General features: G+C 40.2%; 2 protein-coding genes and 1 pseudogene across 2 annotated transcripts; all 3 read left to right on the forward strand.

The window, feature by feature from the left end:
• The first annotated feature begins 206 nt into the window (after positions 1 to 206).
• On the forward strand, positions 207 to 950 carry LOC147933357 (uncharacterized). Its single transcript, XM_087477419.1, has one exon. It carries the CDS (start codon positions 207 to 209, stop codon positions 948 to 950), a length of 744 nt encoding a protein of 247 aa, XP_087333545.1.
• A 5,127-nt stretch (positions 951 to 6,077) lies between these two features.
• LOC147933358 (uncharacterized) lies at positions 6,078 to 8,272 on the forward strand (annotated as a pseudogene).
• An 8,827-nt stretch (positions 8,273 to 17,099) lies between these two features.
• Positions 17,100 to 17,890, forward strand: LOC109128093 (uncharacterized). Its single transcript, XM_019233874.2, has 3 exons — positions 17,100 to 17,242; positions 17,446 to 17,510; positions 17,678 to 17,890. The coding sequence occupies exons 1-3, from the start codon at positions 17,176 to 17,178 to the stop codon at positions 17,789 to 17,791; spliced, it is 246 nt and encodes an 81-aa protein (XP_019089419.1). The 5' UTR covers positions 17,100 to 17,175; the 3' UTR covers positions 17,792 to 17,890.
• The last annotated feature ends 1,363 nt before the right edge of the window (positions 17,891 to 19,253 follow it).

Genomic DNA, 19,253 nt, shown 5'->3' on the forward strand with positions numbered 1-19,253 from the left:
TACTTTAGAGCTTATATTTATAGGGGATGCTGAGATGTAGCAGAACCTAAGAGAGATTAAGTTTGAGAGTTTGTGAGAGCTTAAAGTTTTGAGTTATTTTCTTTGAGCTAATAAAGAGAGATTTTCTTTAAACTTCTCTGTTTTTAATCTTATCGTATAAAACTATATTTGGTATCAGAGCTTGAAGATCAGGAATCTGTGAGAAGATGATGGATGACGGGAGTTCGGATAACAAAGACAAGCATATTGCAGTTACGGGAGACAAACCAAAAGAAGGATCATCTTCATCGTCCTCGATATCATGTCCCATGCTAAACACAACTAACTTCACGGTTTGGGCCATAAAGATGAGTTTTGTGCTTAAGGTTAACAAGGTCTGGGAGGCAGTCGAAACAGAGCTGATCGATAGTGATAAGAATAACCTAGCCATAGCATTAATTCTGCAATCTATACCAGAAGCTCTTATACTACAAGTCGGAGGTTTATGCATAGCAAAGAAGGTCTGGGAAACAATTAAGAATCGACATGTAGGAGCTGAGAGAGTCAAAGAGGCGAGATTACAGACCTTAATGGCTGAATTCGACAGACTCAAGATGAAGGAATCCGAGAAGATTGATGATTTTGCAGAGAAACTTTCTGCAATCTCCTCAAAAACAGCCTCTCTCGGAGAAACTATTGAAGAGTCAAAGCTCGTTAAGAAATTCTTATCGAGTCTTCCAAGAAGGAAGTTCATACATATGGTTGCTTCTCTTGAACAAGTGTTAAATCTCAATACCGTAAGCTTCGAAGATATTGTTGGCAGGTTAAAAGCCTATGAGGAACGTATCTCTGAAGTAGAAGATAATCAAGAGGATCAAAGCAAACTTATGTATGTTAATCAAGAGTCACAAAGTCGAGAATACAATGGAGAATACAGGGGAAGAGGACGTGGTGGAAGAACCTTCAGATGACGAGGACGTGGTCGCAGTACTTGGAAGGACCCTTCCCAAGTTGTTTGTTTCAGATGTGACAAGGTAGGTCACTTTGCTTCACAATGTCCAGAGCGTTTGATGAAACTAGGTATAGTGGAAGCAAAAGAAAGTGAGGTTAAAGATACAGAAGAGGCTGATCAACTTATGATGCATGAAGTTGTCTATCTAAACGAAAAATACTGCAGACCGAGTAAGTTTGAAGCCAACACAGATGGGAATAATGTTTGGTATCTCGACAACGGTGCAAGCAATCATATGACTGGAGATCAGAGATACTTTGACACACTTGATCAGTCAATTACTGGGAAAGTTAGATTTGGAGATGACTCAAGGATCGATATCAAAGGAAAAGGAACCATTGCTTTTGTTGATTCATATGGAAAACCGAGAGTAATGACTGAAGTATATTTCATCCCAGAGCTAAGGAGCAACATCATAAGCTTAGGACAAGCTACAGAGACTGGTTGTGATATTCATTTGAAGGGAGAGTATCTAACAATGAGAGATCAAAATGGAAACCTATTGGTTAAAACAGAGAGGTCTAAGAATCGGTTGTATAAAGTTAACATGGGATTAACAAACAGTGTTTGTTTAAATCTCTTAGCTGCAAGAGAATCAAGTATGTGGCATGCTAGGATGGGACATGTTAACTATACTACACTGTCGTCAATGTTTACAAATGAGAATATGTTGGGAGGTCCAAGTAAACCACTTGACAAAGAGATTTGTGGCTCGTGTTTACTCGGTAAGCAGTCTACACAACCTTTTCCGCAAGCAACAAACTTTCGATCAACAAAAAGGCTAGCACTTATACATGGAGATCTCTGCGGTCCAATAACACCAAGTACAAGCGCTGGAAGTCGATACATATTTGTGCATATCGATGATTATTCACGGTACATGTGGACCATCCTTCTAAAGGAGAAGAGCGAAGCTATGGAGAAGTTCAAGAAGTTCAAAATAATGGTGGAAAAGGAGACAGAAGAAAAAATTCAGACCTTTAGAACCGATAGAGGAGGGGAGTTCGTATCTCACAGAGTTCAACTCTTTCTGCGAAGATTCTGGCATATCTCGACACTTGACAGCTCCTTATACTCCGCAACAGAATGGAGTTGTGGAACGTCGAAACAAAACTTTGATGGAGATAACACGAAGTGTTCTGAAACACATGAAGATGCCAAACTACTTATGGGATGAAGCTGTTCGACACTCTACTTATTTACTGAACCGGGTTGTAACGAGATCACTCAAGGATCAAACACCATATGAATGTTATCGAAGTAGAAAGCAGGCGGTTGGACATGTTCGAGTCTTTGGTTGTATTGCATATGCCAAGACAGACAAAGCTCAACTAAAAAAACTGGATGATAGAACTCGCTGTCTTGTTCACTTAGGAACCGAGCTTGGTTCCAAAGCATATAGGTTGTTTTATCCTGACACCAAGAGAGTCATAGTTAGCCGTGATGTTGTGTTCGATGAAGCAAAAGGGTGGAACTGGAGCAAGAATAATTATGGACAGGATGGAGAAGAGAGTTTTGAGTTTACAATTGGTGGGGTAAGAAGTGATGATCCCAGAAAGGATAAGATACACAAGTCGTCTGACCAACATGTGGTCTTATATGACACATTTAGTGAAGATACTGGAGGAGATGAGGAATCAAACTCAGATGAAGAACCGCCTGCAGAACTTGAAGAATCGCCTGCAATAATTCCTCAAGTAGAAGGTAAAAGAATACGAAGTAAGCCAAAGTACCTCGATGATTACGTTTGTTTTCAGATTGCTCAAGAAGAAGGAGAATTGGCATTGCTCCTTGAGCCTGGAACAACAAGCTGAATCGGATTCTCATGGAGTTTGGCTTTGTTCGTTGCTCAAAGGAACCTTCAGTATACAGAAAGAGCTCCGATCATGATCTTTAGATAGTAGGAGTGTATGTTGATGACTTGTTTGTCACAGGAACAAGTCTAGAGATCATAATGAGGTTTAAGGAGGAGATGTCGTCAATGTTCGGCATGAGTGATCTCGGAAAACTATCATACTATCTTGGAATTCAGGTAAGGCAACATCAAGGAAGAATAACGCTTGACCAAATGGGCTATGCATTGAAGATTTTAGAGGAAGCTGGCTTTCGAAACTGCAACTTAGTTCACACACCAATGGAAGCAGAGTTGAAGTTATCAAAGGCAGAGAAGGAGGAAGAAATTGATGCAACTGTTTATCGCAAGCGAGTAGGTTGTCTTCGATACTTACTTCACACTCGACCGGACCTCTCATATTGTGTGGGAATTTTGTCAAGATATATGCAGAGTCCAAGTGTTTCACATGGTGCAGCCTTGAAACAATGTTTACGGTACTTAAAGGGAACTGTAAGCTTGGGACTATCTTATGAAAGATCAAGGTTGCCTAAACTTGTTGGTTACAGTGACTCTAGTCATAGTGGTGATCCAGCCGATGGTAGAAGTACTTATGGACATATCTTCTATTTTGGGAACAGTCCGATCACATGGTGTTCAAGGAAGCAGGATGTTGTGGCTTTAGCATCTTGTGAAGCTGAGTATATGGCAGGGACGGAAGCTGCTAAACAAGCAATTTGGTTGCAGGATTTGTTAGCAGAAATTACTGGGAATTCAGTTGAGAGGATTCTTATTCGAATTGATAATGAATCAGCAATTGCATTAGCAAAGAACCCAGTATTCCATGGACGGAGTAAGCATATTGCTAGGCGATACCACTTCATAAGAGAATGTGTCGAAAATGGACAGGTAGAAGTGGAGCATATCGAAGGCATCAATCAGAAGGCGGACATTCTCACAAAGGCGTTAGGAAGAATCAAGTTCAAGCAAATGAGAGAGCTCATGGGAGTTAGAGACTTAGCAGCTTTAGAGTTCAAGTTTAAGGAGGAGTATGTTGGTGTAAGCTTGAAGTAAAGCTTGGAGATCAAGCTAATCAAAGAGAAATGGAAATTGGGATTATATTTAGGAGATATCTAAATGTAATAGGAATAAGAAAGTTTTCCATTTATGATTAGGAGAATATACTTTAGAGCTTATATTTATAGGGGATGCTGAGATGTAGCAGAACCTAAGAGAGATTAAGTTTGAGAGTTTGTGAGAGCTTAAAGTTTTGAGGTATTTTCTTTGAGCTAATAAAGAGAGATATTCTTTAAACTTCTCTATTTTTAATCTTATCGTATAAAACTATAACTTCTCGGATGAACAAATATATATATATATATAATCGGAGAAGAAACCAAATCATGTAATCTCCAGAATAAGTATTTCCAGTTGCTTTGGAGGAGGAAGAAGTGGATCTAGAGACTAAAGCTGAACAAGATAGGCAAAGAAAGATTTCATGGACATAAGAAGAGGTTCTTCTTTTTCTTCCAATTTTTTTCTTCAGAATCCAAACTCTTAAAGAGGGAGAAAAAGATGTTACCTTTTTAAAATTTTTGAGATTTTTTCTTTTGGGTTTGGTAAAAATTAGGAAAACCAAATTTGAGAAAGAATGTATATAAACTTTTTATACATGAAAGAACACAATGGATACTCACTCAAATAATACTTATACAATACAATTTCAAAAATATATCCTTAAAATAGCCGATTGTAAAAGATAATGGAAAAAGACTTTCCAAGGACTTTATTATGGCGGTGCACCTAAGGTTAGGCGATTTCCAAGGCGATTTTCTCAAGTCATCTCTTTACCTTTTCCAATCGGCGTTTCCTTTAGGATCGGAGAGAATAACAGTTTTTCTAGCACACTGCTACGTTTTCCTGTAGTTTTGGAATTATTTTTGTTTTTCGGGGTTGTCGATGTTAAGATCTGAGATCCCGAGAAGGAGTGGGAAGGAGCCGATGAAGGATTGGGATCGGGAAGAAGAGGAGAAAGGAGTGATTCGAATTCCAAAGTTTGATTTTTCGGATCTGATCGATAAATTCAAAAATTCTCTGGTGGGTCGTATGTTTCATGCGGAAGGGAGGAGCACGGAGGCCCTTATAACCTTTATGCCAAAAGAACGTATATGGGATATAGAAACACGGGTTCACGGAACAGATCTTGGTAATGGTAAGTTTCAGTTCGATTTTGACAATGAAGAGGATTTAGTCAAGGTCCTTCAGTGACGTCCGTGTCACTTTAATAGATGGAGTTTCTCCCTTGAAAGATGGGAAGCAAATATTAGGGAAGATTTTCCAAATTCTATGTTGTTTTGGGTGCAAGTTAAAGGTATTCCAACGATTTACAATAAGGACTAGGCATATCGGGGAATTGGAGAAGCCCTTGGAACGGTTGTTGCGGTTGATGTTGACGGCGCCAGGGTACAAGTATCAATCAACGGAGACAATCCCTTACAATTTGATAGTAAGGTGGTTTTTGATAATGGAGGGAGCGTGAATGTAACTCTGCGTTATGAAGGCCTGCATCGATACTGTTTCACTTGCAATAGGATCTCAGATGAAGAACGGTCTTGTCCTAAATTATCTGATCTGGAGAGAATGAGAAATAAATACTTAAGAGCTATGAGAACTCACACACCATCATCCATATGACCTTGTCCGTACAACATGATCAATGGGCCGTCCGTACGAGTAAAGATACAACCAAGTCCAGCCCGTGAAGAGGAGAACCCTAATGATCTCCAATGTCTCTAGAAGCTTCCCCTTGTAGCCGTTATAGCCTTTGGAGATCGTATGCAAGTGGGCGACCAAGATAGTCACATGTTAGCCTAAGGAAGGATGTCGCTATCACTCATGTAAACCGTGTACAGCATCTTGTAGGAATATTATTATTTACTTTGACTATATTTAGGATGTAACTAGGATCTATTTTGAGTAAGAAGTCATTTTCTTCTTCTACACTTTTATCTCTTACACTCTCTCTCTCGTATACTCTCTCTCGATCACACTCAAACTCTCTTGTTCCACACACTCAATCATCTTACTCTCTTTTATTCTAAACTTACATGGTATCAGAGCAAGGTTGTTCCTAGTTACAAATCCTTCACTCATCACAAACTTCCGCTCTTTCTTTTCTCTTCGTTTTCGTTGTAATCTCAAAACTCAATTCTCTTTATCCGTTGGGTAATACTATTGACCGACGGACAAAACTCCATGGAAGGCACCAAGACCTTGATTGTTCCAGTTACTCTCAAAGGAGAAAACTACTTGTTGTGGGCAAGGACCACGAAGACGGCACTATGCGGCCGAGGGCTTTGGACCCATATTACCACGAGTGAGGCTCCCAAGGAAGAGCCTACCAAAGACGGCAAAGAAGCGGTCACAAGCGGTGAAGAAAAATGGTTTCAAGAAGACCAAAGTGTGCTTGCTATCATCCAAAACTCCCTTGATGCTCCAATACTCGAAGCCTACTCATATTGCGAGACGGCTAAGGATCTATGGGACACATTGCAAAATGTGTTCGGTAACACCACCAATTTAAACCGAGTATTTGAGATCAAGAGGGCCATTAACAACCTGAGCCAAGAAGACATGGAGTTCACCAAACATTTTGGGAAGTTTCGGTCTCTTTGGGCTGAACTTGAGATGCTTAGGCCGGCTACTCTTGATCCGGCCATTTTGAACAAGAGGCGTGAGCAAGACAAGGTGTTTGGCCTCCTCCTCACACTTAACCTGTCTTACAATGATCTCATAAAACATATCTTGAGGTCAGACAAGCTTCCTAGCCTAGATGATGTGTGTAGTCAGATCCAAAAGGAGCATGGATCCATGGGGCTGTTTGGAAACAAAGGAGAACTTGTATCCGCTAACAAGGCTGAAGTTGCGGTTGCGAACAAAGGACATTATCGACAAGATGACAAGAACATACCGGTTTGTAACCATTGCAAGAAGCCGGGTCACTTTAAGAACCAGTGTTGGATCCTTCACCCACATCTTCGAGCCAATCGACCGATGAACAACCGTGGAGGTCCAAGAGCACATCAAGCGACCGTTGACTTATCAGCCGCGGAACCAAGCTAGCGAGTCTCCGAAGGAAATGGAACCGCCCTAGCTGCTACCACTGACCTGGTGAGGAAGTCAGACCTTGATGCCCTCATCAAAGCCCTCAAGGAAGCCTCCGGTAACTCTTTTCATGCTTTAAAACCAACTAAATCTCTTATAGTTGATTCCAGCGCTTCTCATCACATGATTAGTGATTCAAACTTGATTAGTGATATTAAACCTGCCCTAGGAAATGTGATTATTGCTAATGGTGAGAAAATACCGGTTAGAGGAATAGGAAACCTAAAGTTGTTTGATAAAGAATCTAAAGCCTTTTATATGCCTAGCTTTACTTCTAATCTCCTATCGGTTAAAAGAGCTACTACTGATCTAAATGCTTATGCAATATTCAGTCCTAATGAGGTGTATTTTCAGGATATTGAGACAAGTAAGGTGCTTGGCAAAGGGGTTACACAAGAAGATCTCTACTTGCTTAAAGACCTCAATCTATCTTCTTTGAATTCCTCTTGTTTTAGTTCAATTAATGTTAAAGAAAACAATGTTATGTGGCATGATAGACTAGGACATCCTCATTCTCGTGCTTTAGAATTAATATTTCAGAATATGTCTTTTAAAATGGATGAGTGTGAGGCTTGTATTCTTGGTAAACATTGCAAGGCTGTTTTTCCTAAGTCTTTAACTATTTATGAGAATTGTTTTGACTTGATTCATTCAGATGTTTGGACCTCACCTTGCTTATCTAGAGAAAACCAACGATACTTTGTAACTTTTATTGATGAAAAGTCTAAGTATACGTGGTTAACTCTACTTCCTTCGAAAGATAGGGTGCTGGAAGCCTTTATTAGTTTTCAAAAGTATGTGACTAACCATTATAATGCTAAAATTAAGATTTTGAGATCAGATAATGGAGGGGAATACACTAGTCATGCCTTCAAACAGCACCTAACCAAACACGGCATCATTCATCAAACAAGTTGTCCTTACACCCCACAGCAAAATGGGGTGGCTGAGAGAAAGAATCGGCATCTTATGGAAGTAGCACAGTCCATAATGTTCCACACCAATGTCCCTAAACGGTTTTGGGGTGATGCAGTTCTCACGGCGTGTTACCTGATCAATCGCATTCCGACAAGAATCTTACAGGACTTGTCTCCGTTTGAGGTATTAAAACAAAGAGAAACCTAACCTTGATCACCTTAGAGTCTTTGGTTGCACTTGTTTTGTGTTAAAACCAGGTGAACTTAGAGACAAACTCGATGCTAAAAGCACTAAGGGGATGTTTATCGGATACTCTACCACTCAAAAGGGCTACAAGTGCTACATACCAGAATCTAAGAGGGTCTTAGTGTCGTGAGATGTCAAGTTTGTTGAAACTCAGGGCTTTTATGAGAAGAAAAACTGGGAAGACTTGAAAGACTTGCCTACAGCTACAACTGATCGGGCAGCAAACCTCCGGATAATCCTCGAGCGACTAGGGGTTGAAAACACTCGGGACGCGAGTGAACAAGCCGGGCCAGAATCACCAGAGGACCCAATTCATTCAACTGACAGTGGTTCACAAAGTCCATCCATCGACTCTACTCAGCCTACCATTGTGGCCACAACCGACGCAAACAATGAGCAACTCGAGCCACTTGAGGATGAGAACCAACCATCGGCTACAACAACGCCAAACGATGCAATGAGGAAAATTATGACAATGAGGACGTCATCCCACTACGACGCAGCCAACGCCTAGCAGTAACACCGCTAAGACGCAGCCAACGCATCGCCTCACAAAACAAGCCTGTGTACTACAACAATGTTGCGGTAGCACATCCGATTCAAGCAGTATGCACCCTAGTTCATTTTCCTATGGAACATCAGGCTTTTCTTGGCCAGATTGATGCACATTGGGTTCCTCAAACATATAACGAGGCCAAGGATCATAAGGTTTGGCGGGATGCGGTTCATACGGAGACTACGGCCATGGAGAAAAACCACACTTGGGATGAGGCTGACCTACCGAAAGGCAAGAAGGCTGTAACATCAAGATGGATCTTCACAATTAAGTATAGAAGTGATGGGGAGATTGAGCGTTACAAGGCCAGACTTGTAGCTCGTGGGTTTACACAAACGTATGGGGAGGACTATAAGGATACGTTTGCTCCGGTGGCCAAACTACACACAGTTCGAGTTATCCTCTCATTGGCCACTAACTTGGACTGGGAGCTATGGCAAATGGACGTGAAGAACGCGTTCTTACAGGGAGAGCTTGAAGACAAGGTTTACATGCGGCCACCGCCCGGTCTAGAAGACACCATTGGTCCGGGAAAAGTGTTTAAGCTCAACAAGGCTATATATGGCCTTAAGAAATCACCTAGAGCATGGTACCACAAACTGAGTGCAACCTTGCTTGGGAGAGGCTTTCGCAAGTCAGAATCAGATCATACACTCTTCACATTACCGAGTGACAAAGGTATAGTAGTCATTCTAGTATATGTTGATGATATCATCATATCTGGAAGTGACAAGGTAGGAATTCAAGATACTAAAGAGTTTCTCAAATCAGTTTTTGATATTAAAGATCTTGGAGAGCTTAAATATTTTCTTGGTATAGAAGTTTATAGATCCGATGAAGGATTATTCTTATCACAAAGAAAATATGCACTTGATCTCTTAAGTGAAGCAGGAAAGCTTGGATCGAAGGCTGTAACCACACCACTTGAGGAAAACTACAAGACAGCCGGAAAGGGGGAGCTTGAGGCAGCTCTATTCGAAGATGTCACACGATATCGACGTCTAGTAGGTAAGCTTATATATCTAACCATTACTAGACCTGATCTTTGTTTTGCTGTGAACCAGGTGAGTCAACACATGCAAAACCCAACTAGACATCACTGGAACATGGTGAATCGAATCCTCAAATACATCAAAGGATCCCCGGGACAAGGCATACGGATGGGAAGAAACGAGAGCACCGAATTGGTAGGATATTGCAATGCTGACTATGCCGAAGACCACGGGGATCGTCGTTCAACCACCGGGTACTGCACGTTCTTAGGAGGGAACCTAGTCACGTGGAAAAGCAAGAAACAAAAGGTTGTCTCACTATCGAGTGCGGAGTCCGAGTATAGGGCCATGAGGAAGTTAACTACCGAGCTCATGTGGCTTAAAGCCTTATTGAAGGATCTTGGAGTCGAATCATCAAAACCTATCACTATGCATTGTGATAATGAAGCAGCCATTCATATAGCCACCAACTCCGTATTCCACGAGAGAACGAAGCATATCGAAGTAGATTGCCACAAGGTACGAGAGCAGATTCAACTAGGTGTCACTCTTCCATGCCATACCGACAGAAAAGAACAACTAGCTGACAGTTTCACAAAAGCAGCCAGTCCACAAGTGTGTGAATATATTCACCCTAAGCTCGGCCTTAAAGATCTCATGAAGCCATGAAGTTTCCCTCCCATGGCACCTACACTCTTTTTCCCTTATGTATAGTTTTTCCCAAGTGGTTTTCTATACTAAGGTTTTTAATGAGGTAGGTGCTCGTTAGTTCAAGCTTAATCGATGATCTTATCGTTCAAGCTTGAGAGGGAGTATGAGAACTCACACACCATCATCCGTACGACCTTGTCCGTACAACCTTGTCCGTACAACATGATCAATGGGCCGTCCGTACGAGTAATGATACAACCAAGTCCAGCCCATGAAGAGGAGAACCCTAATGATCTCCAATGTCTCTAGAAGCTTCCCCTTGTAGCCGCTATAGCCTTTGGAGATCGTATGCAAGTGGGCGACCAAGATAGTCACATGTTAGCCTAAGGAAGGATGTCGCTATCACCCATGTAAACCGTGTACAGCATCTTGTAGGAATATTCTTATTTACTTTGACTATATTTAGGATGTAACTAGGATCTATTTTGAGTAAGAAGTCCTTTTCTTCTTCTACACTTTTATCTCTTACACTCTCTCTCTCTCTCGTATACTCTCTCTCGATCACACTCAAACTCTCTTGTTCCACACACTCAATCATCTTACTCTCTTTTATTCTAAACTTACAAGAACGTCCTCTTCCCTCGCAGAATCTCAGCTTGATAAAGATGTTAAGAACTATGGAACAAGTGAAGATCATGCTGAATCATCATCGTATGCCAGGAGAAACATAGCGAGGGAATTTGATCAAAGAGGTCAGCGACGAGATGCAGATCTTCATCAGGAACTGAAGGAAAAACGGGCTCACCGGAGTAAAGGTGTCTGGGATAGACTGAAGCAGCATAATTACAAAGATATTCCTCGTTCACGGGAGAGATTTCACCCTTATACAAGGAGTAGGTACTCGGTCAAAAATGGCCAGATAGCTGATAAACATGGAGCTAATTTTGAGGAGCAGAGGAATTTGTGGGGCTCCCTCTTCAATGACCGATATTATGAGAGACGCGATGAGGGGCGTTCTACCAGGGAGTATATGGGAACTTCTGATTCTCAACGAACAATTTCTGATGTTCATAGAACAGGAGATCATCTGGAAAATTAACGGCTTGATAGACACTTATCACCAGAGGTTACGCATCAAGCCACAAATGGAGCAAGGAAGGGGGTTACATACAGTAAAAAGCGATACCAAGCAAGGGAGCAGGGTGAATATGCTTTGAAATGGAGCGAGAAATCGCGGCCACATCAGGATTTTTCCCAGAAGGAAGTGTCTGCCCGTAAACTACATGGACAAGTCGAAGAAATACAGTCTGAAAAGAAAACAAAAGTAGTGCGGAATGCAGAGGAGTTAGTAGCGGAGGAGATTTGTGTGCAGACCGCCAACACTACACTGGGAGAGTTTGGGATTCAGGTTCTGGAGACACAAAAGCTCGATAACTCAACTACAAGGAACAATGCTAAAGTTTTAAATAGCACGGATTTAGAGATGGAGGATGATCTTAGAATGGATGAGGAAATGGTCGATAATGATGATCTTCTCGATGAAGAAGACCCCTCAGTGGATGATTATCTTCGGGAAGTAGGAATCCTGTATGAATCTACAGAGCAAGGTGAGGTCCTAATTGAGGGTGCTGAGCAAATTGAAGCTATCTCACAATTATCGTCGGTTACCAATTTAAAAGCTCGCTTGTCAACAAAAAAGTCATCCACGAGAGAGAAGGCAAAGGACAAGGTTCCCCAAGGTAAAGGTAAAACGAAGGCATCTCTACCTCCAGCTGTTATAGAGGATGAGCGAACAAAAGTCCTAACTCAAGAAGAAAAAGAGAACAAGCGACGTCCTCCCACGAGTCCAGATATCTCCGGAGTTGCCTCCAGGAAGCTTAATGCTTTAAGGGCTCGACAATCTCCAAAAAAAAAGGTCAGTTTCTGGGCGTTCAAGAACAACTTATGTCCCTCGCACAGAGGTGTTTCCTCTGCTTTAAGCAAGAAGTCTACTGCTAATTCCGGTTCGGTGGTGTCCCAGAAACCACCCAGTACTCATATATGAATACAATTGCATGGAACTGTCAAGGGGCGGGCGCCTACTTGACTTCAGAGCATCTCAAGGAGCTCAATAGATATTTTTTTCCTGCTTTTCTTTTTCTTTCTGAAACAAAAAAAATAAATTTTCTTTTATGCAAGACATTCAGTTTTCTTTAGGATATGATAATCTTTTTACCGTGGATCCAGCTGGGAGAAGCGGTGGTTTGGCTCTGTTTTATATGAATTCTTCTCAGGTGACAATCAATTATTCTGATAACAGATTGATAGACATTGAGACCAGAGTCGAGGGACACAAAGTTTTTATGACGTTTGTGTATGGTGATCCGGTTGTGGCCAACCGAAAAGATGTATGGGAGAGATTGACGAGAATCAGTCATACAAGACAAGGTCCCCGATTCATGACAGGAAATTTTAATGAAATCATTGGGAATCAGGAGAAACAAGGAGGAAAGCGGCGAGCTGATTCGACCTTCCTTCCTTTTAGGTACATGCTGGCTAATTATGGGATGATTGACTTCCCGTACAAGGGAAACTTTTTCTCTTGGGTTGGAAAACGAAGACAGAGAAAGAGAGTCCGATGTAGACTTGATCGTGCTATTGGCAATGAAGACTGGCATAACCTCTTTTCCCACACAAATGTGGAGTATCTCAAGCTCTGGGGATCGGACCATCGGCCCATTTTGGCTCGAATTACTTCAAATAATCGTCGAAGATAAAAGAGTTTTAAATTTAATAAACGATGTTTTGGAAAGCAGGGATTTAAGAATGTGGTTAAGGCTGGTTGGGGAGAGCTTACTACCGAGGGTCCAACAGCCATTCAAAGATCATTGCATGTAGAAAGGCCATCTCCTTGTGGAAAAGAGAAAATCCCATCAATGCAATGCAGAAAATCGAAGCCCTAAAGGATCAATTGGACAGAGCCCATGACAATGATTCCCTCACCACTGAGGAGGAACTTGAGCTGAAATGGCAGTTATGTGCAGCTTTCCGAGAGGAGGAATTATATTGGAAGCAAAAGAGCAGAGTATATTGGTTGAAGGAGGGTGATCATAATACAAAATTTTTCCACGCCACCACAAAGCAACGCAGAGCTAGAAACCGTATCTTCAGCCTAAGAAACCGATAGGTTACTTTGGTAGAGTCTGAAGAGGTATTGAGAAGGTGGTGACACAATACTTCCAGGATCTTTTCTCTGCTTGGAACACCTCCGGCATCGAGGATGCTCTCCACTATATCACTGAAAAAGTAACCCCAGAAATGAATGCCTCCCTAACCCGTCCTCCATCGAATGGGGAGATAAAAAATGCCGTGTTTAGTATTAACCGTGATAAAGCGCCAGGACCAGATGGGATGACAAGTCTCTTTTTCCAGCATTTTTGGCATTCCATTGGGAATGATATTATCAAAATGGTCAAGGATTTTTTTGAGACGGCTCGTTTGATCCAAGATTAAATGAGACCAATATATGCATGATCCCTAAGAATGAGAGGCCTCGGGAAATGGGAGAGTTCAGACCCATAAGCTTATGAAATGTAAGTTACAAAATTATCTTGAAAGTCCTTTGTAACAGATTAAGAAAAGCTCTCCCGAAACTGATTTCAGAGACTCAATCAGCCTTTGTGGCTAGATGTCTGGCCATAGACAATATTCTGCTTGCGCAAGAGAACTTTCACGCTTTACGGACAAACTCCATATGCAGATCAAAGTTTGTTGCAATCAAGACGGGCATGAGCAAGACATATGACCGGGTGGAGTGGTCCTTTTTAGAGAAACTTATGCGGAAGTTGGGATTTGCTGATAAATGGATCTCTTTGATGATCTGCTGTATAACCTCAGTGTCTTATAAGGTGCTCGTAAATGGGGAAGCAAAAGTAAATATAATCCCTTCAAGGGGATTACGCCAAATCGACCCACTCTCCCCCTTTTTGTTTATCATTTGTACTGAGGCTTTGATTGCCCAAATTCATGGAGCGGAGACTGAAGGACGTATAACTGGCCTAAAAATAGCTCAAGGGAGTCCACCCATCTCACACTTATTATTTGCAGATGACCGTCTCTTCTTCTGCAGAGCAGATATCCAACAATGTGCTAAGCTTCTTAAGATCATTAACTGTTACGGAGCAGCCTCGGGATAACAACTAAACAAAGAGAAGTCGGCGATTTTGTTTGGCAATAGAGTGGATCCTAATATTAAAGTGGAACTGAAAAAGGCCATTGGGATTTCAAAAGAAGGTGGAATGGGGACCTATCTGGGCCTACCAAAGCCGATTTGTGGATCAAAGCAACAGGTTTTTGCGTTTGTTCAGGACAGGTTAAATTCTAGGATAAATTCCTCGTCTGCAAAATTTCTTTCAAAGGGAGGAAGAGAAGTCCTGATCAAATCAGTAGCACAAGCCTTACCTATGTATGTCATGTCTTGTTTTCTACTACCACAACACATTGTAAACAAGCTTAGAGGAGCAATCGCTCGTTTCTGATGGAGCACAAAGAATAACAACAAAGGACTTCATTGGGAGGCGTGGGATAAGATTAGTGTTCCTATGGATTATGGAGGCCTTGGCTTTCGAGATCTTAAGGAATTCAACCTGGCTTTGCTTGCTAAACAGCTCTGGAGATTACTATGGTATCCGGATTCTTTACTTAGTCGTGTATTAAAGGGAAGATACTTTCGATACTCAAACCCCATGGAAGTGAAAAGAACAAACTCCCCATCATTTTGGTGGAGAAGTATGATGACAGCTAAGCCTCTACTTCTGCAGGGCTTAAGGAAAAAAGTCCGATCGGGATTTAATATTCGTGTTTGGTCAGATAATTGGATCCCTACAGTTCCAACGAGGCCTGCAAAGGACCGAGGCATAAACAGGGATCCAAATATGTACGTAAACCATCTCATTAATTTCGAGACAAAGAGTTGGAAGCTGGATATGCTACATGATCTGGTGGAACCGTCGGATATCCCTCTTATAACTTGTATACAGCCTAGTAGGCGTTTCATGGTAGATGATTATGTTTGGAGCTTCATGAAGTCAGGACAATACACAGTCAGATCGGGGTATGCCCTTGCTACGCAATTGAACCTTGAAGTTTTGGAACCAAGCATTACCAAATTAAAGAGCCAGGTATGGAAACTAAAAACGTCGAGAAAGATCAAACATTTTTTTTGGCAGGCCCTTTCAGGAATTTGTTGCTGCAAATAGCCGTTTAGTGGATCGTCATTGTGGAACGGACAGGTCATGTCACAGATGCGGTGCGGAAGAGGAGACAATCAATCACATTCTATTCCATTGCCCGCCAGCTCTTCAAGTGTGGGCTCTGTCTAGCATTCCAACCCCTCCGGGATTTTTCCCGAGTTCTTCCATCTTTGAAAATTTGGACTTTCTGTTATGGCGAGCTAAAGAGCAAGGAGCAACGGAGGATCGACTGGCAATTTTCCCTTGGATATTATGGTACACTTGGAAGGCGAGGAATGAAAAAATGTTTAATGGCAAAGATATTAGTCCTTTGATACTCTGAACCTTGCTTCCTCGGAAGCTCTGGCATGGCGAATGGCGCAGGTAGTTGAATCATATGAGGAGTCTGAGGAAGGTCAACTTGATGCTGTGGAGGATGATTTGGTAGTATTGGGGGATGTTAAGTGTCAAGTCGATGCCTCCTAGGAGAAAAATGATCAGTTTGCTGGACTGGGTTTTGTTCTGCATAGTACTTCGGTTCTTTTTGGCTCAAAATGTACACAGCAGAAACTTTCAGGGCTCCATTCTGAACTGGAGGCTCTGGTATGGGCAATGGAAGCAGCGTTACAACAGGGACTGGTCTCGGTGCATTCTGAGACAGATTGTGAGAGTATTTTAAAAGTAATTGAGGAGTTTGAAGAGTGGCCTCTCTTTTCTATGGAGTTAGATAATTTCTTTAGCTTAAGAGATAAGTTTTCGGTGTTCTCTATGACTATATTTCTCATATTCCTAGAACTTTAAATGTCTGCGCCGATCGCCTTGCAAAGGGTGTTCGAGCTCGAGGCTATCTTTTTCCCATGTAAACTTGAGGGTTCCGGAGTGGTTGGTCTTGGAAAAATAAATAACATTAATCCCGCATAAATAACATTAATCCCGCAAAAGTAAATAACATTAATCTACTACCTAGTTGATTATTAAAGACAGTAAAACAATGTATATAAACTCTTTATACAGAGATGATAAAGACAGAGCAATTTGTACATGGACTAATTACACGAGAGGAGAGTGAGATGATTAAGGATTGAGTGGAGGCTATGATAGGAAACATATCTTCGTAATACATATGTATACAAATAACTTTTTATTTTTGATTATCAGTGTTTTATTGTATGTTTATTTCATTAGTTAATGGGCTATAGGCAACATATCTTCGTAATAATGTAGACATATAAAGATATTTTCTTGTGATTTTTTTCCCTTCTTTTTTTTTGGTTTGAAGGAAAAAAATATTCTTTTCTAATTACTTTTGATATTTTTTGGAAAGTAATTGATAATTTGAGGACTTGTAAGTTGTCAATATGTTAATTGTCTGAAAAAATTCATTACTAAAAGATTTAGTTTTAAATGTAAATTAAGAATGAAGACCTATGTGCATATACATATACATTTGTGAATATAATGGTAAATATCTATTTATTTGTCAACAGTCAACACAATACCACATGTCTATATATAAATATATATATATATATAGAGAGAGAGAGAGAGAGAAGCATGCGTTACTTCTATAATCTACAAAGCCAAACTATATATCTTGAGTTCTCGGACAGAAAAAAATGTTTTCAAAGATGAATCTAGTGACTCTTATATCGTTCTTGCTCATTTTTCCATTGTGTTCTTCAGGTAATTTGAGAATATTATGAAACATCTAATTTAATAAAAGAATGACTATAGTTGATGCATGATCTATTACTGTGAATGTGTGATGTGAAAAACTGTACGTTTAACATAGAAGATGTAGTCTAATTGTTATGAATTTCACATCTGTACTATATATACTCTAGCAGTATGGTTCTTCATTGAATAATTCACCTATTCTTTCTTAGGATTTGGGTTTAGAGAGGGCCATGGAATTGAAATTACTCACACCAACCAATATTCTGTAAACAATGTAAGCAATACTATTAGCGAAAATACATATTTTCATAGATTTTTCTTTTCTTACATATTTATTGATTAATAATTTTTAGTCATTTTCAAAATAGATCAGCGCGCATATGATAATTGTGGTGAAATTTTTCACCAAACCAAAAAAATTGTGCTTAATATGTAATATAGGTTGAAGAGAGTATTTCGAATATGATGGATTATCCGGAACCAGGCCCAAACCCAACACACGATCCGACAAAACCTGGTTATGGTTATCCTCCGCCACCGCCACCGCCACAATAGATGAATTAAGATTCATGTTGAAGCAAATATCAGATATATGATGTACTATCAAACTAATCAAAAGAAAATGAATAAAATGTTATAATAAACTTGGTCAAAGAGCTGTCAGTTATTTGACTCCTTTCGTTGGGTGAAGTATTGTTTAAATCCTTGAAAATGTTATAATAAACTTGGTCAAAGAGCTGTCAGTTATTTGACTCCTTTCGTTGGGTGAAGTATTGTTTAAATCCTTGATTTTTTTTCAAGTTATTAAACTCTTGAACCAAAATTTTTGATATACACATCACTTGATCATGAAAAGTTATCAATTTGGTTTTGCAAAAAATACATACGAAAATTTTTTTTGACCATGAATCAATTGTCTACCAAAAAAATCAATATAGAAAAATATATATGTGTCTATACCCTAAACCCTTGAGGTATAGAGTTTAACTTTCATTTTTAACAAATATTTCATTATTTACAAAATAAAACAAATATATAAATTAGTTACAAAATAAAACACATATATAATAGAGAGATTCTCAATAATAGCACCAATTTGAGTTTTTGTTCTAAAACTAGCACACGCTCTTAATTATTCCAAATATAGCATAATTTTAATTTTAAGAAAAATTATCTAAATAAAATAAAAATATTAAATAAAACTAAAAGAATGGGGAAACTCTGCAATTGTTTTATGCACAAAACCTATAAAACTTTACTTGAAGTCGAGAGGCTTAGAGGAGGAAGAGACAAAGCAACAATGTGTACCTATGGGGAATAAACGAGGAGAGAGAGGCAAAACTTTGATTTTGAGAAATGATGCAGTGAATGAAATCGGAGGTGATGCCGCCATCGTGGCTTCTCTCTTGCTGTAATGCTTTTCAATATTGGATTTTAAACTCACTACAAGATCGATATTTTAGATTCTCGATGTGAAGCTCGATTCTGGATTTGATTCTTAAGTCTCATTGCTTTATCCGACTGAAACGAGCACGAGGCTAAAATGCCACAAACTGACAAAAACTAATCTGGCATGCCAGTTTTTAATTTGAATGCCATAAAAATGTGATATTCCTAAATTACCCTTAATGAAATTAGAGACGAAATACATTTAGAACAACTGAGAGAAAAATGGACAACTGGTACAACAGGACAACTAATACAATTGGTACAACTGAGATATAATATTATAATGAGTACAACTGATAGAAAATATGACAATTGGTACGGGTACAACCGTTACCAAACCAATTAATAATTCTAATATATAAAAGTACAACTAGCACTATCGTCGCTGATTCTTCACCATCAACCTTCCATTAGTCCTCCTCACTACTTCCTCCGCCATCAACCCCTGACTTTAACCTCTCCATGGCTTCCTCCGCCGTCGTTCATTTACGCCCCCAAATCTTCCCTCTTCACCACCAACTCATTTTACACCATCTTTGTCGATCCTCTCCACCTTCTCCTTCGCCAC

The sequence above is a fragment of the Camelina sativa genome, chromosome 12 (genome assembly GCF_030686135.1).
Source record: "Camelina sativa cultivar CO46 ecotype springtype chromosome 12, ASM3068613v1".
NCBI lineage: Eukaryota > Viridiplantae > Streptophyta > Magnoliopsida > Brassicales > Brassicaceae > Camelina > Camelina sativa.